A 22,392-nucleotide genomic window follows, 5' to 3' on the forward strand; every position below is an offset into this window, starting at 1 on the left:
AGGCCGTCAGCAGAGATACTCAAATATGAAACAAAATCCATTTGCACAGGCAAAACAGTTGGGGTACATAGCCTCTGTGAAGTCAGATTGCTCCAAACTGTGTGCCTCCATGCTTTGCTGAGATGCCCTGGAAAGGTTGGCTGGTGTGAGCATCTTGGGATTCCCTAGCCAGCCTAATTTCAGAAAGAACTAAAGAATGAGACAGCTAGCATACACTTCTCCCTGCCACACCCTCTTAGGCCACTGAGATTCCCCACCCCCTACACCCCCGCCCCTTTGAATTTCCCCTTGGCAGCCGCATCTGTTTTTTTTGTTTGTTTGTTTGTTTGTTTGTTTGTTTGTTTTTGATTAGGGACTTTGTTAAACGAAAGTTTTATTGGGTGTGGTAAGTGATGATAGCCTGGAGATGCATTTCTGAGCCAGGAAAGATGCCTTTCATGTTGTTCATGTCTCCTTTGCCTTGCCTCAAAGAGACGTTGGCTGAGGGCAGACTTCCACAGAATCTGAAGGTTTCACCTTTGTACGAGCACGCACACAGCCTTACCATACACGGGGGAAGCTGTGCAAGCTAAGTAACATAATTAGCATAAAGAACTGTGTGTCCTGTGTTTCAGCCACAGCAGGGAAAGGCCATCTGCCCGTCTGAGCATTCGGAGGGATCGGCCTCTGTCTGTCCATTTGAATCTGGGCCAGAAAGGGTAAGTGTCGAGTTTCTTTCACTGGGGTTTACTGAAAAATGGCATTCTGTGAGGTTTGCTAACAAGGTCCCTCTTTCTTTTTTGTCTGCCACACAGCAACCGGAAGACCTCTTGGTAAGGGAGAACGTATTAATTAATCTGCTTTCGAAATACAACTCGGACTGGTGATAGCACTGGTGATAGCACCTTTCCCTGTTTCTCCAGTAACTTCCTTTTCCTCTTGCTTTATTTTTAATTACAGCCCCATAAAGATAAATCAGTTTGAAGGGCATTTCATGAAGCTGCAGGCGGACTCCAACTATCTTCTATCCAAGGAATATGAGGTACCGCGCAGGCCCAGTGACGCTTTTGCCCCCCTCCGTAGAACCCCCTCTTGAATGTTATCGTGAAATCACATTTGGGATGCTTAAGGTCGCTGCAGAGCACAAACTGTGTCTGAAATGGCTCCCTGGAGAGCATTCCACCTATTCCCCAGACGCCAGTGTGAGCTCAAACCACACAGCAAACGTGTACTTTCTGGATTAGATGGTGGGACAGAATGAGGAAGTCTCAACACAGTGCTCTCAGGTCCCCAGCCTGGACATCTGCTCGTCTGGGAACAACATAGCTTGGACATGAATACCCAGGCCTTGAACATGAGTCTCAGCTTTGCCACATGTGTGTCCTGGAACATGGCATTTATCATTTCTAAGCCTCCCCTGTAGGGTGGTATTAGGGTCACCTCCCATGTGAGGGAAAATGATCAGAGCCTATGTATACAGAATCATTGGTGTTCTGTAAGATCTAACTCCTGTACATATCTTTATGTTACTATGTATCGCAAGCGTTGTGTAAGTCATTGATATGTGTGTGCATATATATATATATGCATATATATATATATATATATATATATATATATATATATATATATAGAGAGAGAGAGGCTGGAGAGATGGCTCAGTGGTTAAGAGCACTGACCGCTCTGCCAGAGATCCTGAGTTTAATTCCCAATTCCCAGCAACCACATGATGGCTCACAACCATCTGTAATGTGATTCAATGCCCTCCTCTTCTAGTATGTGTCCAAAGACACCTGCAGTGTACTCATATAAATAAAAAAATAAATAAATCTTTAAAAAAACAAATATATATATATATAATTGCAAACTTTTTTTAACCTAACAGGACTTAAAAGATGTGGGTAGAAGCCAATCGTGTGACATTGCCCTCTTGCCTGAGAATCGAGGAAAAAATCGATATAACAACATATTACCCTGTAAGTTTTGTGTTGGAATTTATGATGCTACTGTAATAAAACCTATGTAAGCAGTGTGTGTGTGTGTGTGTGTGTGTGTGTGTGTGTGTGTGTGTGTGTCATAGTTGGGTATGTACACTCTTGGGCTCTAAATGAATTTAATAAGGAATAATTCAAATGGTCCTGCACTTCTCTCCCAGGGGTAAGGGCTACCCGGGTTGCATTCCCCTCATCCTTCTTATCTTTCTCCTTGGGGTCTCAGGGAATTAGCAGACTTGAAAGCAGGGCTCCGGCAGACTCCCTTAGGCTCACTTTATAGTCTCCAGTCAGTGATTTTTAAGAAGAGCAGCCTGCCCTATCAGGCAGAAGCAATCGAAGGGAGTTCAAAAACATTCATTCTAGAAGTGAGAGAGAGCTGGCTGCCGCTTTCAGCAAGTCTAATGTTGCAAACCATAGCTGGGCTTCACGTTGTCTCCTCTGCCCATCAGCCATGTGCCACCCGTGTCTCATGCTCATGGCCTAAGTTAGTTACCCTGTTGGAGCCCCACCTATTAAAAAGAGACAGGACCACTTCTCTTGAGGCTTCTGTGGGGATCAGAGATATAAACAATCTAATATCACACTGCACAAATGGGAAATTCACCCCAAGACACGGCAGCAAGTCTGTCCATACATCTCTTCCAGATGATGCATCGAGAGTGAAGCTCTGCAATGTGGATGATGACCCCTGCTCGGACTACATCAACGCCAGTTACATCCCCGTAAGTGAACTCCCAGGTCCCAGTGCCCAGGATGGCGCTTTGGTGACACACACACACAGGAGATGCTAACTGCTTCTGAGCTGCCCCGCCCTTCTGCCTATAAACACTTGCACAATTTAAAAGTCCATGTCTGGTTGCATAAAATACAGGCTGTTCAGTTCAATCACAGCTAAGGCCGGGTTTTTCACAATGGTGACAGTCAGATGCAGTTCTTACAAACCCAGGATGCATGCTCAAAGGTTGTATTCACTCTGTGGCCCTGACATAAGGAAGTTTGGAGTTGCTCAAGGGAGATGGCCCCCAAGGGTAAGGCTGCCATGCCAGAAGGGCCAACCTCTTGTTACTTGGACCTTTGGCAAACACACACACACACACACAAACACACACACACACACAAACACACACACACACACACACAAACACACACACACACACACAAACACACACACACACACAAACACACACACACACACACACACACACACACACACACGCTTCTGGGATCTGATACTGGCTTCTGTCTTGCCAGCCTCCCACATGCACCACAGAGAAAGAGGCGTTAAAGGTCAGCAAAACTCAGATTTGAATTCTACTTCTGTCCCTGGCTGTCTCTGTGACACAGCAAATTCAGTCACCTCATTGACTCCCTTATTCCTTTCCTGAAAATACCTCGAATTATCATCTAGACATTCAATAAATGCTAGCTAATTAAATGATAATTATAATCCAAACACTGAGATATATATAAAGGGGTCGTATTTTCTAAGAGAACTGTTCAACAGTCAAGATACTGAAGAGTCGCCGGGCAGTGTCGTGCTGGTAATACCAGAACAAGCGTCTCCTGTACAAACGAACGCCAGCATCATTCAGACTTCAACACCATCTATAGCAGAGACAGGCAGAGCCTGGGATTTTGCGTTTCTAACAAGCCCCTGTATGATCTTATCCCTGCCAGCCAGAACCACACTGGGTAGCAGAGATTAGAGACAGATGACTTCAGTCAAACAGCCCGGGTGCTAAGGATAAATAAAGATTAGCCAGCTGAGAAGCAGTGCGTGGGTGGCTGGGTTGTGGACAGCAGAGCTGACGTGATGCAGAGATCTTGAGCGGAGGCGTTGACACAGTGAGCTTCCACTAACACTTACAGGTAATCCTGTATTGCTGAAGTGAAGAATGAATTAACAAAAATGTCGAGGCCATCATGGTTAGCATTAAGTCAAATCCTTGAAAGTCTAGACCCTCTGCACACTATTTGGTAGAAGCCCCGGCATCAGTGGCTCGTTTTCCATTAAGTTTCCTTTGCAGGACACCTTTTTCTGATTTCTTGTTATGTCAATAATCCAAAAAGACTTAAATCCGTCCCCTGAATAGTCACACACACACACACACACATACACACACACACACACACACACAGAAGAGAGATAGAGAGACATGCACATGGACACACACACACACTAAACACACACATATACACACTAAACACACATACATACACATACACACTAAACACACATACATATACACACAGGTACACATAGAGACACACACTAAACACACACACAGAGAGAGATGTGCACATGGACACATACACATTAAACACACACATACACACACTAAACACACATACATACACATGCAAGTACACATAAACACACTAAACACATACACACACACCAAACACTCACACAGATACACATAGACATACACACTAAACACACATACACATGTACACATAGACACACACTAAACACACACATACACACAGGTACACATAGAGACACACACAAACACTAAACATGCTCACAAGCACAAACAAGAGTAAAACCATTTCCTATACTGTGGCCGGAATCTTTCTCCATTTACTTTTACAACAGACCCAGCTGACTAAGGGGCATGTGGCTTTTAACAACAGTCCAGTGCTTTTGCCTCTGTCCTTCCTACCTCCAAGCCTTGACAATTGGCTTCATATTGTCCTCTCAACTCTGGGGCCTGGCTGAGACCTCCATATCATCTAATCTAGCTCTTTGTTTACAGTTTTGAAGAGGCCCATTGTTTCTGACTCTCCATATTGTAAATTCATCACAGGGTAACAACTTCAGACGAGAATACATTGCCACGCAGGGACCGCTTCCGGGCACCAAGGATGACTTCTGGAAAATGGCGTGGGAACAAAACGTTCACAACATCGTCATGGTGACCCAGTGTGTTGAAAAGGGCCGAGTGAGTAAAGAGCCTTCCTGGCTCCCTGGCTCTGATTTCCTGTTGTCAGTTCTGATGGAGTCCATCCTCCCTGCCCATCCAAAGTTACACCCACAAAACCGAGCAGAGACCATGGGAGAAAGCTACTAGAGACTTAAGCCACTTGGTTATAATAGAATCTGGATCCTTTCTTAAATTCTTGGAGACATTTCATTCAAAGCTGTTTGCACCTGAAGCCTGGGATACTCAGAAGTAAACATGAGCAGAAAGAAAACCTGACCCCGTGGTTGCTCTGTCCTTTAGAGTCTGGGTAGGAGAGACATCTTACCATACTTGAGGGGCCTCTCAGAAAAGAAGTATTTTAGGCTTTTCTTTCAAACACAAAGTAAAAGAGCCGGGCAGTGGTGGCGCACGCCTTTAATCCCAGCACTTGGGAGGCAGAGGCAGGCGGATTTCTGAGTTCGAGGCCAGCCTAGTCTACAGAGTGAGCGCCAGGACAGCCAGGAGTACACAGAGAAACCCTGTCTTGAAAAACAAAAACAAAAAACAAAACGAAAAAAAAAAGTAAAAGATGTATATAAACTGTTATTCAAACCTCTTATATTTATAATCCCTATTTACAATCTTCTATATTATATGGCTACTTTTAGGATTAAAAAGAAAACTAAATGTTAAGAGCTTAATACATGTATAGTAGATTTCCAGACCGTCTTCTATCATCCTGGCTAAAGTAGGACCTTATGTCTTTTTCTGCAAGGCTAGCCTTCTTTGATAATATTTATATGAGATATGTGTAATTGCAAGTGTTGGTGAGATGACTAGAATATGTACACAGTCATGTGAACAGAAATTTAATATGCATATGTGGGTATATCCACCTGCCTCACCACACACAGTGAAATAAAAGCCACGTCCATAGTACTTGATACCCAAGTCTACACATGAAAATGCAAATACCTATTTGTAGTGGGTGAATTTGCATCTTACAAAATATATCAATTTAAAATGTGCCACAAAACATAAAGAACAGGTCTCTTTCCTCATCTCTTTGTGCATACAAACACAAGTTTAGCTGAAAGTTCTCACTTCTCCAAGATCTCTTTGGCTCATGGCCCAGGTAAGGAAAGTGATTTAAAAATAAAATAAAGATAGAGGGTGAGCAAATTAAATCCAGAGAGACGATGCCTTCCTCTTTGTGGTTAGGGCTTCAGAGAGAACACTTCCCCCGTCTCTCTGAAGTTCTTGGGGATGGAATTCCAGGCCTTGGGTACAAGGCCTCTCAGCCCAAGAATAGGAATTTTTTTAAGTCACTGTTTGTCAGTTGGTGGGGCCAGGACACTGAGGAAATCATTAAGGAAAAAAAAATTCTCAAGCTGTCCCAAGAGTGAAGGACCTGCTTTGGGGGAAGTTTCTCGTTGTCCCTTGGAGCAGTAGCTGCCTTTGTCCCTGGCCATGAGGTTAACAGAAAGTAAACCATCATGTTGTCATGTTGTTTTAGCAGCTGGGCTGGCTCCCTAACTCGGGGATTTTAAGGGGGAGAGTTCAGACCCGTCTCACATCACATTTCCAGACTTACCTTCTCCTGTGTGTTCTCTTCTAGGTAAAGTGTGACCATTACTGGCCAGCAGACCAGGACCCCCTCTATTATGGTGATCTCATCCTACAGATGGTCTCAGAGTCTGTGCTCCCTGAGTGGACCATCAGGGAGTTTAAGATATGCAGTGTACGTTGGTTTGCTTAACTTCATTTTAAAACCCAACTTAGGAGCCAGGTACTGTGGGATATATCTGGAATCCCAGCATTTGGGAGGCAGAGACAAGTTCAAGGTCAGTCTCAAATATCTAGAGAGTGTGGGACAAGCCTGGGCTACATGACACCCTGTCTCATAGAAGGAAAGGGAAGGGGAGAGGAGGAGAGGGGAGGGGAGGGGAGGAAAGGAGGAAGGGGAAGGAAAGGAAGGGAGGGGAGGGGAGGAAAGGAAAGGAGGAAGGGGAAGGAAAGGAAGGGAGGGGAGGAAGAAGGGAAGGGAAAGGAAGGGAGGGGGGAGGGAAGGAAAGGAGGAAGGGAAAGGAGGGGAGGGGAGGGGAGAGGAGGGGAAGGAAAACCCAACTGACAAAGAAGGGCTCTGTAAATCTTGCTTTTGCTGGTCCACACCCTGTAGTTTCAGACCACAGCCTGTGCGACCAGCTGTCAGAGGCTGTCGTTTGAGGTTTGCTCGGTTGATTCTCTCATCGCCTGCTCTCCACACTTGCAGGAAGAACAGCTGGATGCACACAGACTCATCCGTCACTTTCACTACACAGTGTGGCCAGACCATGGGGTCCCGGAGACCACCCAGTCCCTGATCCAGTTTGTGAGGACCGTCAGGGACTACATCAATCGAAGCCCGGGGGCCGGGCCCACCGTAGTGCACTGCAGGTACGGGCAATGTGAGGGACGGTCATGGTGGAGGCAGGCGGTGTGTGTAGGAGCCAGAAACAAGGCAGAGGCCCCTGAAGATTTCTCCACACCAACCCCACCTCACCCTTCGGTCTTCTCCCTCTTCTAACTTCCTTCTCTTCACCGCCCACTCAGCTCCCCCCCTCGCTCTCTTCTTGTTCACTTTCCTACGGCATGAAATAAAGCATCCCTAAGTGACTTCCATGTCTCCCATAACGGCCCCATCACACCTATGGTCCAGTGTCTCGTCTCTTCGTCTCCCATTTTAGTCAAGAAGTTGACTCTACAAGTTTATTCTTTTGTTTTACTCCCATCCAGTTTTTAAAATTAATCTTTCCTTAAGTTGTCATACAAGCCAATAGGTTTCATTGTCACATTTCCATACATATGAGTCCTTGTGCTTTACTTCTGTGTGTTTTCCTCCTCCACAGATCTCTGCCTGCCGTATCCCTGCCTTCCTCTGGTGGGTTCCCTCCTTATCCCTTGGGCTTTCATATCCCGCCTACTCCGTTATTAACTTCTTCCTAAGATTATTGTCTCCCTTCTCGTGGCTCCCTTTCTAGTGTAATTACACACACTCACACACATGCGCGAACACACACACACATTCACACACACGTGCATGTATAATGTGTGCGTTACTTTTCTATTGCTATGATAAAACACCATGAGCAACTTATGGGAGAAAGAGTTTATTTGGGCTTATGGTTGCAGAGGTTTAGACTCCGCGATGGCAGGGACCGTGTGGCAGCTCGCAGCAGCACGGCGGCGGCGGCGGTTGCAACAGCGTGCTGAGAGCTTACGTGTTGAACTATAAACAAGAAGCAGAGAGTAAACAGGAAGTGGGGCGTGGCTATGAATAACCACATTCTAAACCCACCCAAAGAGCACCGCCAGCTGAGCGTCAAGTGTCCCATGCCTGAAACCATGTTTCCCACGCAAAACACCTCATGCGAGTTTTCACCAAGGTCCTGCAAATAAGAGAAAACATGTCAATTTTCTTTCTGAGTCTGATGCAGAGGCTTATTTCTGCTTCCTGTTATTTTTAACTCCCTGAGATGACTTTCTCTCTCTACCACCTGAATAAACACTATCCACCTTTCAAGCTTCCTGCCCTAGACCTCCCTCCGGGTCTAGTAGCATGTTTGTGTCCGTTGTTGATGCTATAACAAAATACCGCAGACCGGGTAACTTCCAAACAACAGAAATGTACGTTTCTCAACTCTGGAAGCTTCAAGATCAAGCCACAGACAGACGGTGTCTTATAAGAACATAGTCTCAGAAGCCATGTGTGTCCTCCAGAGAATAGAAAGTTGTGTCCTCGCATGGAGGAAGACAGACAAGAGACAGGCAAAGGGACCGATCTAACTCTCACTCCAGCTGTCTGTAACCGATTTCTGCTCTTAAATTTCTTTCTCTCTCTTGACTTTTCTTTGCTTCAGTTCATCTGTCCATAAAATCAACTTAACAAGCCACCTTTCTCTCTCTGGGAGCCTGATGTTTAGCTAACTAATGTGTGCAGCACACTGTGATAGCCCTCACTGAACGGCACCAATAAATAAGGGGCAGAGAATTAAATTACCACAGTAAAAGAAATGTCAAGAGTGTTCATTTCTCCCCAGCAGCCCCACACCTTAGGAACCCTGCTTTTATATGTCTTTGGCCCCCAGTGCCTTAATGGGAATATGAAACACTCAGGCGTCTCCAGCTTTCTGAAGAATGGCGGGCATTTTCTTCCAGGAACACTGGAGTGCTGTTCCGTATCTTATAAATTTTCATTGCCAGCCAAAATAACTGGAGGGAGTGTCTGCTGAGAATAATGACACTTATTTAGGGCTTGTAAAGCACTCCAGCGGGAATAGGTGCCACAGTAAATGACAGATACAGTCAAAGCTGAGTTTTAAGACAAAAGTGAGGATATTTACATATGCTCCTTTGTCACAGGCTCAATGACCTGAGGCAGGAGTTGGCGTTTGCTCACAGGTAGAGGCACCATTGCCGGCCTTAGCTTGCCAAGTGCTTGGTGAAAACCAGCTTACAGAGACTGCTATGGTGTTAATACTAAAGATAATGTTTGTACAGAAATCATGTGTGTGCATAGCACATGAGAAGCAGGGTATGGATGGAGGATAAGGATTTTTTTGTTGTTGTTGTTTGTTTTGTTTTGTTTTTCAGTTTTTTGAGACAGGGTTTCTCTGTGTAGCCCTGGCTGTCCTGGAACTCACTCTGTATACCAGGCTGGCCTCAAACGAACTCAGACTTCCACCTGCCTCTGCCTCCCAAGTGCTGGGATTAAAGGCGTGCGCCACCACTGCCTGGCTTTTTTTTTTTTTTTTTTTTCAAGCAAACAATGAAAAAGAAAAGAAAGAAAGGAATTAAGAAAGAAAGAAACAAAGAAGAAGCAAAGGAGAGAGAAAGAGAGATGAAATTAGTTCTATATCACAAATGGATAAATCTCAAAACAATACTCACAATATTGATAGAGAACTTGGCAAAGGGATCTGTAAAGTGTCAGATCAGCATCCTAGTAAATGTCTGAAATGTACACAATGTTCTTTTGCATTTGCAGGTATGTAGGAAAATTATAAAAATAGACATGGGCCTGAAATATACCAAGGTCAGAGAGGTGCTTACGTCAGTGGGGTAAGGTTAGGAGGGAGAAGGAGTGGACCACGTGGGCTCTGGGTTATCTTTCTGTGAGAGAGCGCATGTCTGTGGAAAGAAAGATTTCCTGTATTCTCCCATAGTTTGAGAGATAGAAGAAAGTTGACCAGAGTCTCCTTATGTAGTCTTGAAAGAGCAATTAACTCCTCCATCTTCCCTTTGCTTTCCCTCCAGTGCTGGTGTGGGCAGAACAGGGACATTCGTTGCCCTGGACCGGATCCTCCAGCAGTTGGACTCAAAGGACTCTGTGGACATTTATGGGGCAGTGCATGACCTAAGACTCCACAGGGTTCACATGGTCCAGACTGAGGTAAGACTTCTGAGCTGGACACCAGTGCCCTCCCACACACCCCCCCAAAACTGTCCAGGATACCTGAGCAATACAGAAGTGAAAATATATATTTTCTAAGACTTCATATTTTGAGGTAAATCTCATTGCCTTCAGCATTAAGCATACTCTTTACTGAGCTTCTCAGGGAAGAATTTGTTTGGGTAGACAGGAAGAAAGAAAGAGGGTTTTGGGAAGGCACCACACGTGGGGGACTGGCTAGACCACTTAAGAACTCATTTCAAAGCAGCCTAGTAGATAAGCACAGAAAAGTCTATAGAGACTTCTAAACCTCTTCTCTCCCCTAGCTCCACCCACTTCCACACTCATCCTCGCCTCTGGATACACCAAGGGCTGTTTATCAGGAAGGTTACATGTCTCCCTTTGAGAAGTCCTTTGACATTTGTAGATCCTTCTAAAAATACTGTTCCATGGTCCTTATGTTCATTTCCAAGCTAGGAAACTAAGGCCCAGAGGCTAAAACGTTTTGTACAAAATCCATAGCCATGCTGGGCAGTGGTGATGCATGCCTTTAATCCCAGCACTCAGGAGGCAGAATTCGAGGCCAGCCTGGTCTCCACATTGAGTTCCAGGACAGCAAAAGCTACAGAGGGAAACCCTGTTCTTGAGTATATAGGCAACACAAATTGGACTTGGTAGATTTTTGTTTGTTTGGTTGGTTGGTTGTTGATTTTTTTTTTTTTTGGTGGAGGGGGGCTGCAGAGCAAGCGTGGGGGAGTGTACCTGGGAGGAATGGGAAGTGAGTGTGACCAACGTACATTATATGAAATTGCCAAATAATTAATACAAATATTATGTTGGTGGGGTGGAGGGGGCGGAGAGGGACGAGGTAGCCATGAGGTAGCCAAGCTTGGACCTTGTTCTGGATACCAAGCTGTTGGCCCACAACCCACAGTCAGGTGTAGACACAAACCTCACATACACCATACACCAAGCACACTTCATTCTTACATTAACACCTTCCAAAGCTCAGGTTCTCTACTCATTGGCTTTCCAACACTTCTGTTCAAGTAACCCAGAGGGAAAAGACAAAAAGCTAAAAAGCTTTCCATGGAAGAAAAGTTCTGTCCCAATGCTACCATACAGTCACGGTAGCCATGGAAACCACACAAGCAGCCGTGCTCCACAACCAGCACCCCGAAGCAACCAGTACCCCGAAGCAAGGTTCCCTTTGAGCTGTTGAACCCACTCTTCTAAAATCACTCTGTCCCCTGAATTCTTTCTGGTGCAGCATACATTCGCGCCCTGCAGAGCTCACCTTCTATGGCACAGTTGGCAAAAGCCTGGTGTCCTTGCCTCTCGTGTGTGTGTGTGTGTGTGTGTGTGTGTGTGTGTGTGTGTGTGTGTGTATGAGAGACACAGAGAGAGAGAGAGAGAGAGAGAGAGAGAGAGAGAGAGAGAGAGAGAATGACAGATGCAAATTCATAACAGTGGCTGCAGAGTGCTGAAGTTAGACCCCGTTTTTGCATCCCAGACCCCATTGCTCCCAGAAACAAGACTCAGACTCGGATTATATTTACAAGTATATAGCTAAAGGCTCTACTCTGACTAGATCATAACTAAAGATACTTATTTATTTTAACCTACATTTTGTCACCTGGCTGGTTGCTGTGCTCAGGTACCATGTGTCCGTCTCCTCACCTCTTTTTGGGTTCTTCTCCCTTCCTCCTTCTGTCCCAGAATTCTTTCTCCTCCTGGTGTCCCCACCTCTATTTCCTGCCTAAGCCACAGGCCACACGCTCTTTAATTGACAGGTGAGGCATCCATGCAACACATAAGATGATCTCTCGACAGAAGAGGCCAGAAGATGGCACTGGGTCCCCTGTAGGAGAGGATGGTTACAGGTGGTCGTGTACCACCCGTTGTAGGTGCTGGAAACCAACCCCCCCCCCATCCTCTTCAAGAGCAAGTGTTGTCAACCATGGAGCCATCTCCCAGTGCCAGTTCTGTTTTGTTGGCCCAAGACCTCACTATATAGGCCAGGTTAGCCTTGAACTTGCAATCCTTAGTTGCCAGAGCAATAAGGTTACAAGCTTGTGCCAGCGTGATTGGCTAGTGCATGTGCTGTAGCAGTTTATCTTCTATGTTCTCAGTGTGTCGTTATGAAATTGTTTAAGCACTTACACAACTTGGGCTGTGCGTAGTTTAGTGGTAGAGTGCTCACCCAATTTACACAAGGCCCTAGGGTTGTTCCCCAGTACCATGGGTTGAAGGCATGGGGGTAACTAGGAAAATCAGATAATGAACCTCCATTAACCTAAACCCCAGTTTCTACAAATAACAACATGTTATTTCCTCATCTGTATCTCACACCAATTCTCTGACCTCATAAAGCAAAGCCATATATATCTCTGTGTATATATACATATGTGTGAATGTATATAAGGCTATGTGTATATATATATGTGTGTGTGTGTGTATGTATATAAGGCTATGTATATATGTATATATGTGTGTATATGTTTCTGTGTGTATGAATATATATATGTGAGTGTATATATGTGTATATACATATACATATGTGTGTATGTATATAAGGCTATGTGTATATGTATATATATATGTGTGTGTGTGTATGTATGTAAGGCTAGGTGTATATGTATATATATATATATATGTATGTGTGTGTATGTATATAAGGCTATGTGTATATGTATATATGTGTGTGTGTATGTATGTAAGGCTATGTGTAGATGTATATATGTGTGTGTATGTATATAAGGCTATGTGTATATGTATATATGTGTGTATATGTCTCTGTGTGTATTAATATGTGTGAGTGTATATGTGTGTATATGTATATATGTATGTATGTGTGTATGTATATAAGGCTATGTGTCTATGTATATATATGTGTGTATATGTCTCTGTGTGTATTAATATATATGTGTGAGTGTATATGTGTGTATATGTATATATGTATGTATGTGTGTATGTATATAAGGCTATGTGTCTATGTATATATATGTATGTATATGTCTCTGTGTGTATTAATATATATGAGTGTATATGTGTGTATATGTATATATGTATGTATGTGTAGGTAGACAGATGCTCTTCAACATCTATGCCATTTCTCACACTTAACAATTTTAATTGCAGTTCCCTACTTAGTATTTAAATACCACTATCATTTTTAATTAATTTTTATTTTTATTTGTTTATTTATTTTTGGTTTTTCAAGACATAGTTTCTCTCTGTAGCCCTGGCTGTCCTTCAAGTCTTTAGGTAGACCAGGCTGACTTTGAACTAGATATCTGCCTGTGTCTACCTCCTGAGTATTCACCTCCATACCTGGGTCCTACCTGTTTTATTATATATATATATATATATATATATATATATATATATATATATATATATATGCATATACATCATATACATACACATACGTATACATGTTTGTGTGTGTGTAAATTATCTAGCTTTCCTTAAAGCCCCCAATCTACTCATTTCATTCATTGAGGTACCTTTATCCCTCTCCTGTCTCTAATAATCCTTCTTCCCGTTTGTTTTCTGTGACGCTTATCTGTCAGAGAGCCCAGCCCTCTGTTCCATTTCCATAGTGGTGGTGTGGTCCGCTGTTTCTTGTGCTTGTGGTGAGCTGGCTGTTGGGGCCAGAGGCTTGTTAAGCTGTAGTTCTACAGTCCCAGTGCTCTTTGGCTGTTGCTGGGCACCTCCTTTTGTCACAACATAGGACAGGCAAGCCATCACATCCATGTTGTTTAATAAATTCAGACTAAATTGATGGCGACCCCACTAGCAGGACCCCAGCCTGTCATTCTCAGGCTTCCCAGTAACTGTACCTTCACTATGGCTGCTGGCTGGCTGTCATTTCACTTAGGGGACAGCATGATACCATTCATATCTTTTTTTGTTATTGTTCCTTTCTTTGTTTTCTTGTTTGTTTTTTCTGTTTTGTTAGGTTTTGTTTTTTGAGACACAGTTTCACTGTGTAATAGCCCTGGATATCCTAGACTCACTCTGTAGATCAGGCTGGCCTCAAACTCACAGAGCTCCACCTGTCTCTGCCTCCCAAGTGCTGGGACTAAAGTCATGTGCCACCATATCCAGCTCATCACCCATATCTTAACCGTCATCCTTCCCTACCCCAGAAGGATGAGGCCTTGGGACTAGAAACTTTTCTGCCTCTGTATGGCTTTTTGAAATCTATTCTACAAATGAGCAGATAGCCTACAATTACGTGGCTAGAAAGTCGGCACCAGTGTTTTATTTCGGTATCACTTCCCACAAACTCAGACTGTAATTAATTCGTAAATTGGGGAAGAGATAGCTAATGCTAAGTCCTCTTCAGCTCTGTGTGTGCGTGTATGTGCGTGTGTGTGCGTGCGTGTGTGTGTGTGTGTGTGTGTGTGTGTGTGTGTGTGTGTGTGTTCAGGCTCCTGATTACTTTTAGATACAACTTGAGCTATGCATCACTTCCATGAACCTGTCCAAACTCTTCGAGTTACACACGGGCCCCAAGCAAGGGCCTCTGTTCTAACCATCACGGTCTGCCTTTCTGAGCAGAGGTAGCCGACGTGAATCAAAGCTCCTCCTTTCTGAGAGTAACTAGTAATTTACTCAGGCATGCTGACTGCTCTCATGAGAAGGGGGCCCTGGGACCATATGGGATGTAGTGTCTCGGCTCCCATTTCAGAGACAATCCTGGCCGTCACCCATGACACAGGCAACCTGTAAGTTAGCCACACTGGACTCCCAACTCGCTTTCACCATCTCTTCCTGGGTCGATATTTTCTTCCTCAGATGAACTCGATTTCTGTCCTGCATAAGCCTTTATAAACAATTCTAGTTTATCACCTTCTAGTTATCTGATCACACGTCTGTCCTTCTGCTAAACTATGCTCTCAGGAACCATGAACCAAATGGCTATATGTGTGATAATAAAAAATAATAAATAATAATAAATCCTATAGAATTAAATGGAACGGGACATGTTAGCACTCAACCAGCACTTCCGCCATTAGAAAAAAAAAATCTTTTGTGAGTTGAGGTTTGCATTTTTTTTTTTTTTTTGCATTAAGAATTAAAGAGGGTACAGTAGCAACTGGATGATTTTTAGAAGTGATCAGTTTTCAAAGGGGCATCCTATTGGGAAAAGAAAAGTTGATATTTAAGACAAGGCAAATTAATAGAGAGTAATTAGTTTCAAAGCCCATGGTGGATCGCGGTTGAACAGTGTGGCCTGGGTATAACAGAGTTCATTCGCACCTTACCTCTTCCATCCAAAGCAATTTAATTAAAAAATCGGAGTTATGTGAAGTGGGAGAGGTGGCTCAGCTGTCATGCATGCTTACTGCTCGTTCAGAAGATTCAGATTTGGTTCTCAGCCCCATGTGGGTTACACCCTGTAACCCCATCTTCTGACCTCCAAGGGCTCCTGCACATACATGGTGCACATAAACTCAGACAGACACGCACGCGCACAGACATACACACACACACACACACACACACACACACACACACACATACACACACTCATAATCATTTTCCAAGGTGGAATAAAACCAAGTATGATCTGTGATATATTTTTAAAAAAGAAACCAAACAATAGTTTCTAATAGTTTTTAATTCTGGAGCAAGGCTTGCTTATGATTTTTTTTAATGTCCTAACCTAGCTGACACTACAACTCAGTGGTAGAGCTCTTACCTAGTATGTGTGAGGCCCTAAGTTCAATTCCTTGTACCACAAAAGATCACAAGCAGAGGACTGAGGATGGAGCCCAGTTGGTAGAGTGCTTGCCCAGCATGCAAAAAGCCCTGAGTTCATTCCCCAGTTTGGACTAAAACTGGGCATGATGCCTCTTACTTGTGTTCCCAACACTTGGGAACTAAGGCTGGAAGACTGGAAGTTCAAGGTCAGCCCTGGCTATATAGCAAGTTCAAGGCTGATCTGAACTACGTGAGACTCTTCAGAAAACTAAAAACTAAAAGTTTGAGTCTAGTGACCATCCTAGACCTACTTTCTAAAGTCCCATTGGTAGAATACCACCAGGCCAGTTTCCAATTAGGGATGCTGCTCGTAAAAACAAAAACTGTTCACTTTGGAAAGGTATTAGTGAGGAGAGACTTTTATTTCCACACTGTATCTCAAACCTTTAAAACCCTACAAGCGCTATGGCATGGATCGCCTTAAACACACAGTCCAGAAAGAGTGCTCCATACCCATCTACCTGATACTGGTACCGAGTCTAACACCTTGAATGGACAGAGGATATTGTCTGGAGAGAAGAACCTGGGTTTCTTGTGTTGAAGGGGGAACAGACTCTAAGATGCTTCACCACTCTTTCAACCTGTGGGAAGAAAGCCAGTCTCCCTTGAATGGCGTACATTCCACCCAGTCTTCTTACTCCCTGGGTTCCAGCAATGGCTGTATCATGATAAGAAGCACAAGGCCCAAGCACTACAGACAACAGGCCTCCATCCCTTGGTAGAAAGGAAGGGAAGCCCATTCATAAGTTTGGTTACCTGTGGCCAAGACTTTATCATCAGTGGAATCTTTGTGGTGTCTTTATGGTCACCAGGGCACTTTACCGTCCTGTATTTTTTTCTAATTTTATTTATTTTATGTATATGAGTACATTGTTGCTGTCTTCAGACACACCAGAAGAGGGCATCAGATCCCATTACAGATGGGATGTGAGCCACCATGTGGTTGCTGGGAACTGAACTCAGGACCTGTGGAAGAGCAGCCAGTGCTCTTAACTGCTGAACTGTCTCTCCAGTCCACCCTCCTGTGTTTGTTTTCTAAAGCAGTTAATGCCCAAGTGGCTAGCCCGAGGGCCTGTCCTCTTTAAGTAACCCTCCGTAGGTCTCAGACATCCACCAGAATCTCTGAGGTTCTTCCATGTTTCAGACTCAGATGCTAAGAGGACCTAGACTCGGAGCTTGTCTTCGTAGCTGTGGCAATCAGTGGGTTAATTGTACACACCTCCTTTTCCTATCATATTTGAAATAGAAGGGGCACAAAAGAGGAAAGAATGTGCAAGAAAATGGATTCCTCATAAGAAAATAAATCAATATACTAAGACCATGAACTTGGGGAGGAGTCACACCTCCAGTGTCAAATCTAAAGGTCCCATTTCTTGGCCATACAAATTTGGCAGAGCTAACGAACTCTAGATCTCAGTTTGTTTTATGGTTGCATCTGCTTCACAAGGGTGTTGTGCTCATAAGACAGCTTATGTAAAGGGCATAGCGAAGTGTTTGCATCCATCCTTGTGAAGGACCCATTGTGTGCAAAGCATAGTTCTAGGCATTCACAGCACATACTGTAGAGATATTAAGGATAGACATACCTATTTTAAGAGAGTGGATAGGAGCCGAGGAGATGGTTCAGACAGTCAAGTGCTTGCTATACAAGTGTAAGGACCCGAATTTGGGTAAAAAGCCAGGCTCCCAAGTGAAGTCCCAGCCAGCTCTGGAACATAAAGGAAGCCCTGTTTCAGCAAAGAGAGAAAACCAGAAAAAGAGATTATAATTATACAAAATCCCAGCAACTGTGGGTGTTTTGTGACAGTCCTCTACTGGCTGGTTTTGTGTATCAACTTGACACAAGCTAGATTCCTTAGAGAAGGGAGCCTCCGTTGAGGACACACTTGTGTGAGATCTAGCTGTAAGGCATTTTCTCAATTAGTGATCTATCAGGGAGGGCTTAGCCCATGGTGGGTGGTGCCATTCTTGGGCTGGTGGTCATGGGTTCTATTAGAAAGCAGGCTGAGCAAGCCAGGGGAAGCAAAGCAGTAAGCAGCATCCCTCTATGACCTCTGCATCAGCTCCTGCTTCCTGCCCTGTGTGAGTTCTGGTCCTGACTTCCTTTGGTAATGTACAGCAGTGTGGAAGTGTAAGCTGAATTAACCCTTTCCTCCCCAGCTTGCTTCTTGGTCACGGTGTCTCATTGCAGCCATAGAAACCCTGACTAAGACAAGTCTCTTAACTTTCTTCTGCTTGAGGACACCTTTCTCTGATATGCTCTCTGACTTCCCGCAGTGTCAGTACGTGTATCTGCATCAGTGTGTGAGAGATGTCCTCAGAGCACGGAAACTGCGGAACGAGCAAGAAAACCCCCTGTTTCCGATCTATGAAAATGTGAATCCAGAGTATCACAGAGGTAAGACCTCGCCAGCTTCCACTTTATTTGCTTTAAGTTCATATCCAAAACACATTCAGTCTGGAAACTAGTACTAGCTCAACTTGTTCCTCCAGCACAAGCCTCCAATTTTTTCTTCTACCAGAAAGACACCCCCAAAAATAGCAGCAGAGAGGAGAGGCAGAATGGGGAGGGGTTCCATAGTTCAACCGTCATTGATATGTTCTCCAGTGCTGGCATGATACCCAAGGCTCACACATGGAGGGCAGATGCTCTGATGATGATCTGTACCCCCAGTAGCCCATCTCAACCTTCAGCCTGCCTAGCCCAGCATGCTCACTACAAAAAAGGCTTTCCCTAATATTTCTTTTCTGTGGGATAAGACTCACCATTAGGGGAGACAGCACTGAAGCCAAAGCTGGGAGTTCAAATTGCAAACCTGATGCCGAGAAGAATTTGGCAATCAGCGTTTCAGTGGCTTTAATGAAGTCACATCTGGGACTGAGTGTTTTTTTCTATTATCTCAAGTATACAGGATATACTTTGTGCATAAAGCCTTTTCAGTTACAAGTTGGAGTCAAAATCAGTATTGCCACAGAGGACTATACTAGTCCGTTTGGCATTGTCACAGCAAAATCCTTGAGGTGGCTGGCATCATTTATTTAGCCTACCCTTTTGAGATTCAAGAGCATGACATTTGTGTCAGCTCAGTCCTGGTGAGGGCATCACAGAGAATGGTGGACAGGAATCCCAGGAGTGCCTGTCAGGGCAAGAGGTCACGTCTCCAATCAGGAGAAGAGATAGCAGGGAGAGGCAAGACTGAGTAACCCTATGAGAGCTTCCCCTGAGGACTCCTCCTCATCTTCCAAAGGGTTCACCACGGCATTGTCTAACACTGTCACCTGGCAGACCAAGTATTCGACTATATTGGACCCTTGGAACAGAAGTTATATTCAAGCCATAGCAGGGTCTAGCTATGCCAGAGCACAGTCGCTAATACTAGTACAGTAAGAGTGGGCTCTTTTGTTTTGTCGTTTGAGATAAAGGCTATGCTGCCTAGATTGGCCTTGGCTCAAGCATTCCCTCTGCAGACTAGAGACACATGCCACCATACCTGGCTCCAGAATAATATTTTTGAAGATATCATTTTAGTATAAATCCCCTTATAAAGAAGCTTGTCTTGGTTGCTATCATAAAACACTTGAGACTAGATACTTTATAAAGACAAGGGATTTGGGATCGGGGTATAGCTCAGTGGTAGAGCTCATACCAGAAGGAGAAAAAAAAAAAAAAAAGCAAAGGAGTCTATGGGTGAGCTGACCTCATGCATTTGGCCTCTGATGGGGCCCAGCAGTTAGTTACATCACATGAGATCATGTGGACAGAGAGAAAGCGATAGCTAAGAGCGAACCATGTTTGTTCTCTCATGACAACCTATTCTGTGGAAGCTAGTTCAAGTCTGTGAAACCTAACTCACTCTGAGAGACCATCTCTAACCCCTCAGTGATCCCGTCACCTCCCTCTGGGCCCACTTCTCACAGGCCCCACCACATTACAGCAGACTGTAATACCACTGAGTGACAAACCCAAACCGTAGCTTAACCACGGCACGGCAAGTTAAGAAACGCAGCATGCGAAACACACAGAAGCAATACAGGGAGCGAGTGAAAAAATAAATGGGAGAAGATCTGCCAGTCGAATTGATCTCTCTGACCACATGATTTTTTCTGATCATTTTATAAATCTTCTAGAACAAGTATGTAACATTTTTCAGATAAAAAAAAAATAATTCAGGAGTAAAAAAAAAATTACAAACTTCTTGAGGCATGCTTTCATCAAGCAATAATTAACTGGCAAGAAGAGGATTCCTGCCTCTGGCCCACCATTGAGGCCAAAGGTACCACCCAGGCTGGGAAGGGGTATGATAGGCCTCGGATCCTTGATCTGGACCTGTGTATTCTGCTCACACCTTCGACAGACACATCTCAGACCTGCCTTCTCTGTTGCCTTCTCTGCTGTCTGCTGTTTAGCTGACAAGAGTTTCTCCTGAGGCTTACTTAGTTCTCTGCATTCTCACTCCCTGCCCACCCAGCCAGCATGTTATTATTCAGTGAGCTGTAAAGAACCCAGTAGAGAGCAGAGGTTTAGAGGAGTGCTTTGTAAATCAGATAATCTTTTGTGTTGTAAATAATTACCCCCTAATTTATCAGTGAAGTAAATTAAGGTTTTCGCATGTCAGCCTCCTTTAAGAAACTCCAGGATGGTGGAGGTTGCTGGGGTAGATCTTAAGGGGTTCTTTGTCTTGTGTTAACTTGTTTGAGAATCTTTTAAAAACTAAGCTTGGGCGTGCCTAGAGGAAGCTGACTGTGGGCTTGAAACATAACCATTATCCTAAAGGCTAGGATCCAGATCATAGCTCTGAAGTTCCCTGGAGTTTATAACCAGGCAGAATACTCTGTGTCCTGGCCTTGGCCTACCTCTGTCCCTCAGAGTCAAGGCATGGGCAACTGGAGTCCCTCCAAGTCCAGGAATCTGCCTTTCTAAAGAGGGTGGGCTAGCTCCATGGTGATGCTCTATTCTAAATAGCTTAGTGATGTCCTGAATCCCTTTAGTGATGTCCACCAGTGTCTTCCATGTATACATTTCAGAGGTAGGTCAGTGGAGACAGTCCTCTAGGGCAGAGTTTCTCAACCTCCCTGATGCTGTGACCCTTTAATACAGTTCCTCATGCTGTGGTGACCCCCCAACCATAAACTTTTCATTGTTACTTCATAACTGTACGTTTGCTATTGTTTTGAATCACAACGAAACTATCTGATATGTAGAATATCTGATATGAGACCCCAAAGGGAACGTGACCCATGGGTCGAGAACTGCTGTTCTACAGTTTCTAACCATGCCATCTTTGCTTCCAGATGCAATCTACTCGAGACATTAAGAATTCACCTGACGATCCCCTGGATAAAAGTTTTTCACTGTGTGACTTGTTAAAAAAAAAAAAAAATCAAACCTTGCTTCATGCCCTGTGGGGGTGCCAGCCATTTCTGTTGATATACTATGTATAATTTATTAATCTGAAGAATGTTAAAGAATTTATGTAATTTAAAGGTAACAGATATTATTGTACATACTTGTATTTTGTAGTTTCTCCTGTAAATATGTATTTTTCATAATGTTTAAAATTAAGCTTTATATAATACTATTTTTTCCACACTAAAAGTGTTCATGGCTTGTTCTACACAAACCCATTCAACCTGCATGACAGGACCACTGGTAAAATGTGTGTAAAGGAAGTTGCAAAGACAGTCCCTGGGGCTGTTTCTTACCTATCCTGTTAGTCACTGGCTAAACTAAAGTCCAAGCTGGAGACAGCATATCATAAGGTTAGTTTTCTTAAGCTGCTTTCTTATGAATGAACCCTGAGATCTAAAGAGTATAACAATCCAAGACAGATTAGGGCTGTGGCCAAACCTTTGTGGTAGACCATATGCCAAGAAATTAAAAATAAGGTAATGAATTTAAAGGAACATTCGACAGCACCAAAGCTGAGCTTGGTGTTGTCTAAACTAGAAGCTTTTTGTCTGACTCCTCCCAGGGTCCCAAGCCATGGTTGCCTTGAAGCTTGCAGTGACCGCAGGGTTAAGGGTTCCCTTAGTGAATGATATTAACAGGGGTGAGGAACGCTCCTGTCAGTAATGCCAGCCGCACCTCTGCCTGAAACCTCCTGCCCAAAGCAGTGTGCTATCTGCAACAGTCCCAATTGGTTTTCCTCTGGAAAGAATTACAATGGTAGATTACGCTCTTGATCAGAGAAAGCATCGTGTGCCAGTATGTTCGTAGAAATATCTATGGCATCATATACAATGAGTTAAAAAGTAAATGATGGTTAAAAACAAACAAACAAACCCCAGCTCTCCTTAGTCTAAAAAT

General features: G+C 44.0%; 1 protein-coding gene across 2 annotated transcripts in view; it reads left to right on the forward strand.

Moving 5' to 3' along the window:
• The window catches only part of Ptprb (protein tyrosine phosphatase receptor type B), a 108,769-nt gene extending 87,121 nt beyond the window's left edge, over positions 1–21,648 (forward strand). For both annotated transcript variants that reach the window (XM_076920258.1, XM_076920259.1), the window contains 11 exons: positions 615–698; positions 795–812; positions 940–1,021; positions 1,865–1,955; positions 2,619–2,695; positions 4,784–4,918; positions 6,498–6,620; positions 7,152–7,315; positions 10,175–10,310; positions 18,363–18,483; positions 21,378–21,648. In XM_076920258.1, coding sequence (XP_076776373.1) covers positions 615–698; positions 795–812; positions 940–1,021; positions 1,865–1,955; positions 2,619–2,695; positions 4,784–4,918; positions 6,498–6,620; positions 7,152–7,315; positions 10,175–10,310; positions 18,363–18,483; positions 21,378–21,400 — 1,054 coding nt within the window. In that variant the 3' untranslated portion in view covers positions 21,401–21,648. The remainder of the gene's footprint in view (positions 1–614; positions 699–794; positions 813–939; positions 1,022–1,864; positions 1,956–2,618; positions 2,696–4,783; positions 4,919–6,497; positions 6,621–7,151; positions 7,316–10,174; positions 10,311–18,362; positions 18,484–21,377) is intronic.
• The last annotated feature ends 744 nt before the right edge of the window (positions 21,649–22,392 follow it).

The sequence above is a fragment of the Arvicanthis niloticus genome, chromosome 22 (assembly GCF_011762505.2).
Source record: "Arvicanthis niloticus isolate mArvNil1 chromosome 22, mArvNil1.pat.X, whole genome shotgun sequence".
Taxonomy (NCBI): domain Eukaryota; kingdom Metazoa; phylum Chordata; class Mammalia; order Rodentia; family Muridae; genus Arvicanthis; species Arvicanthis niloticus.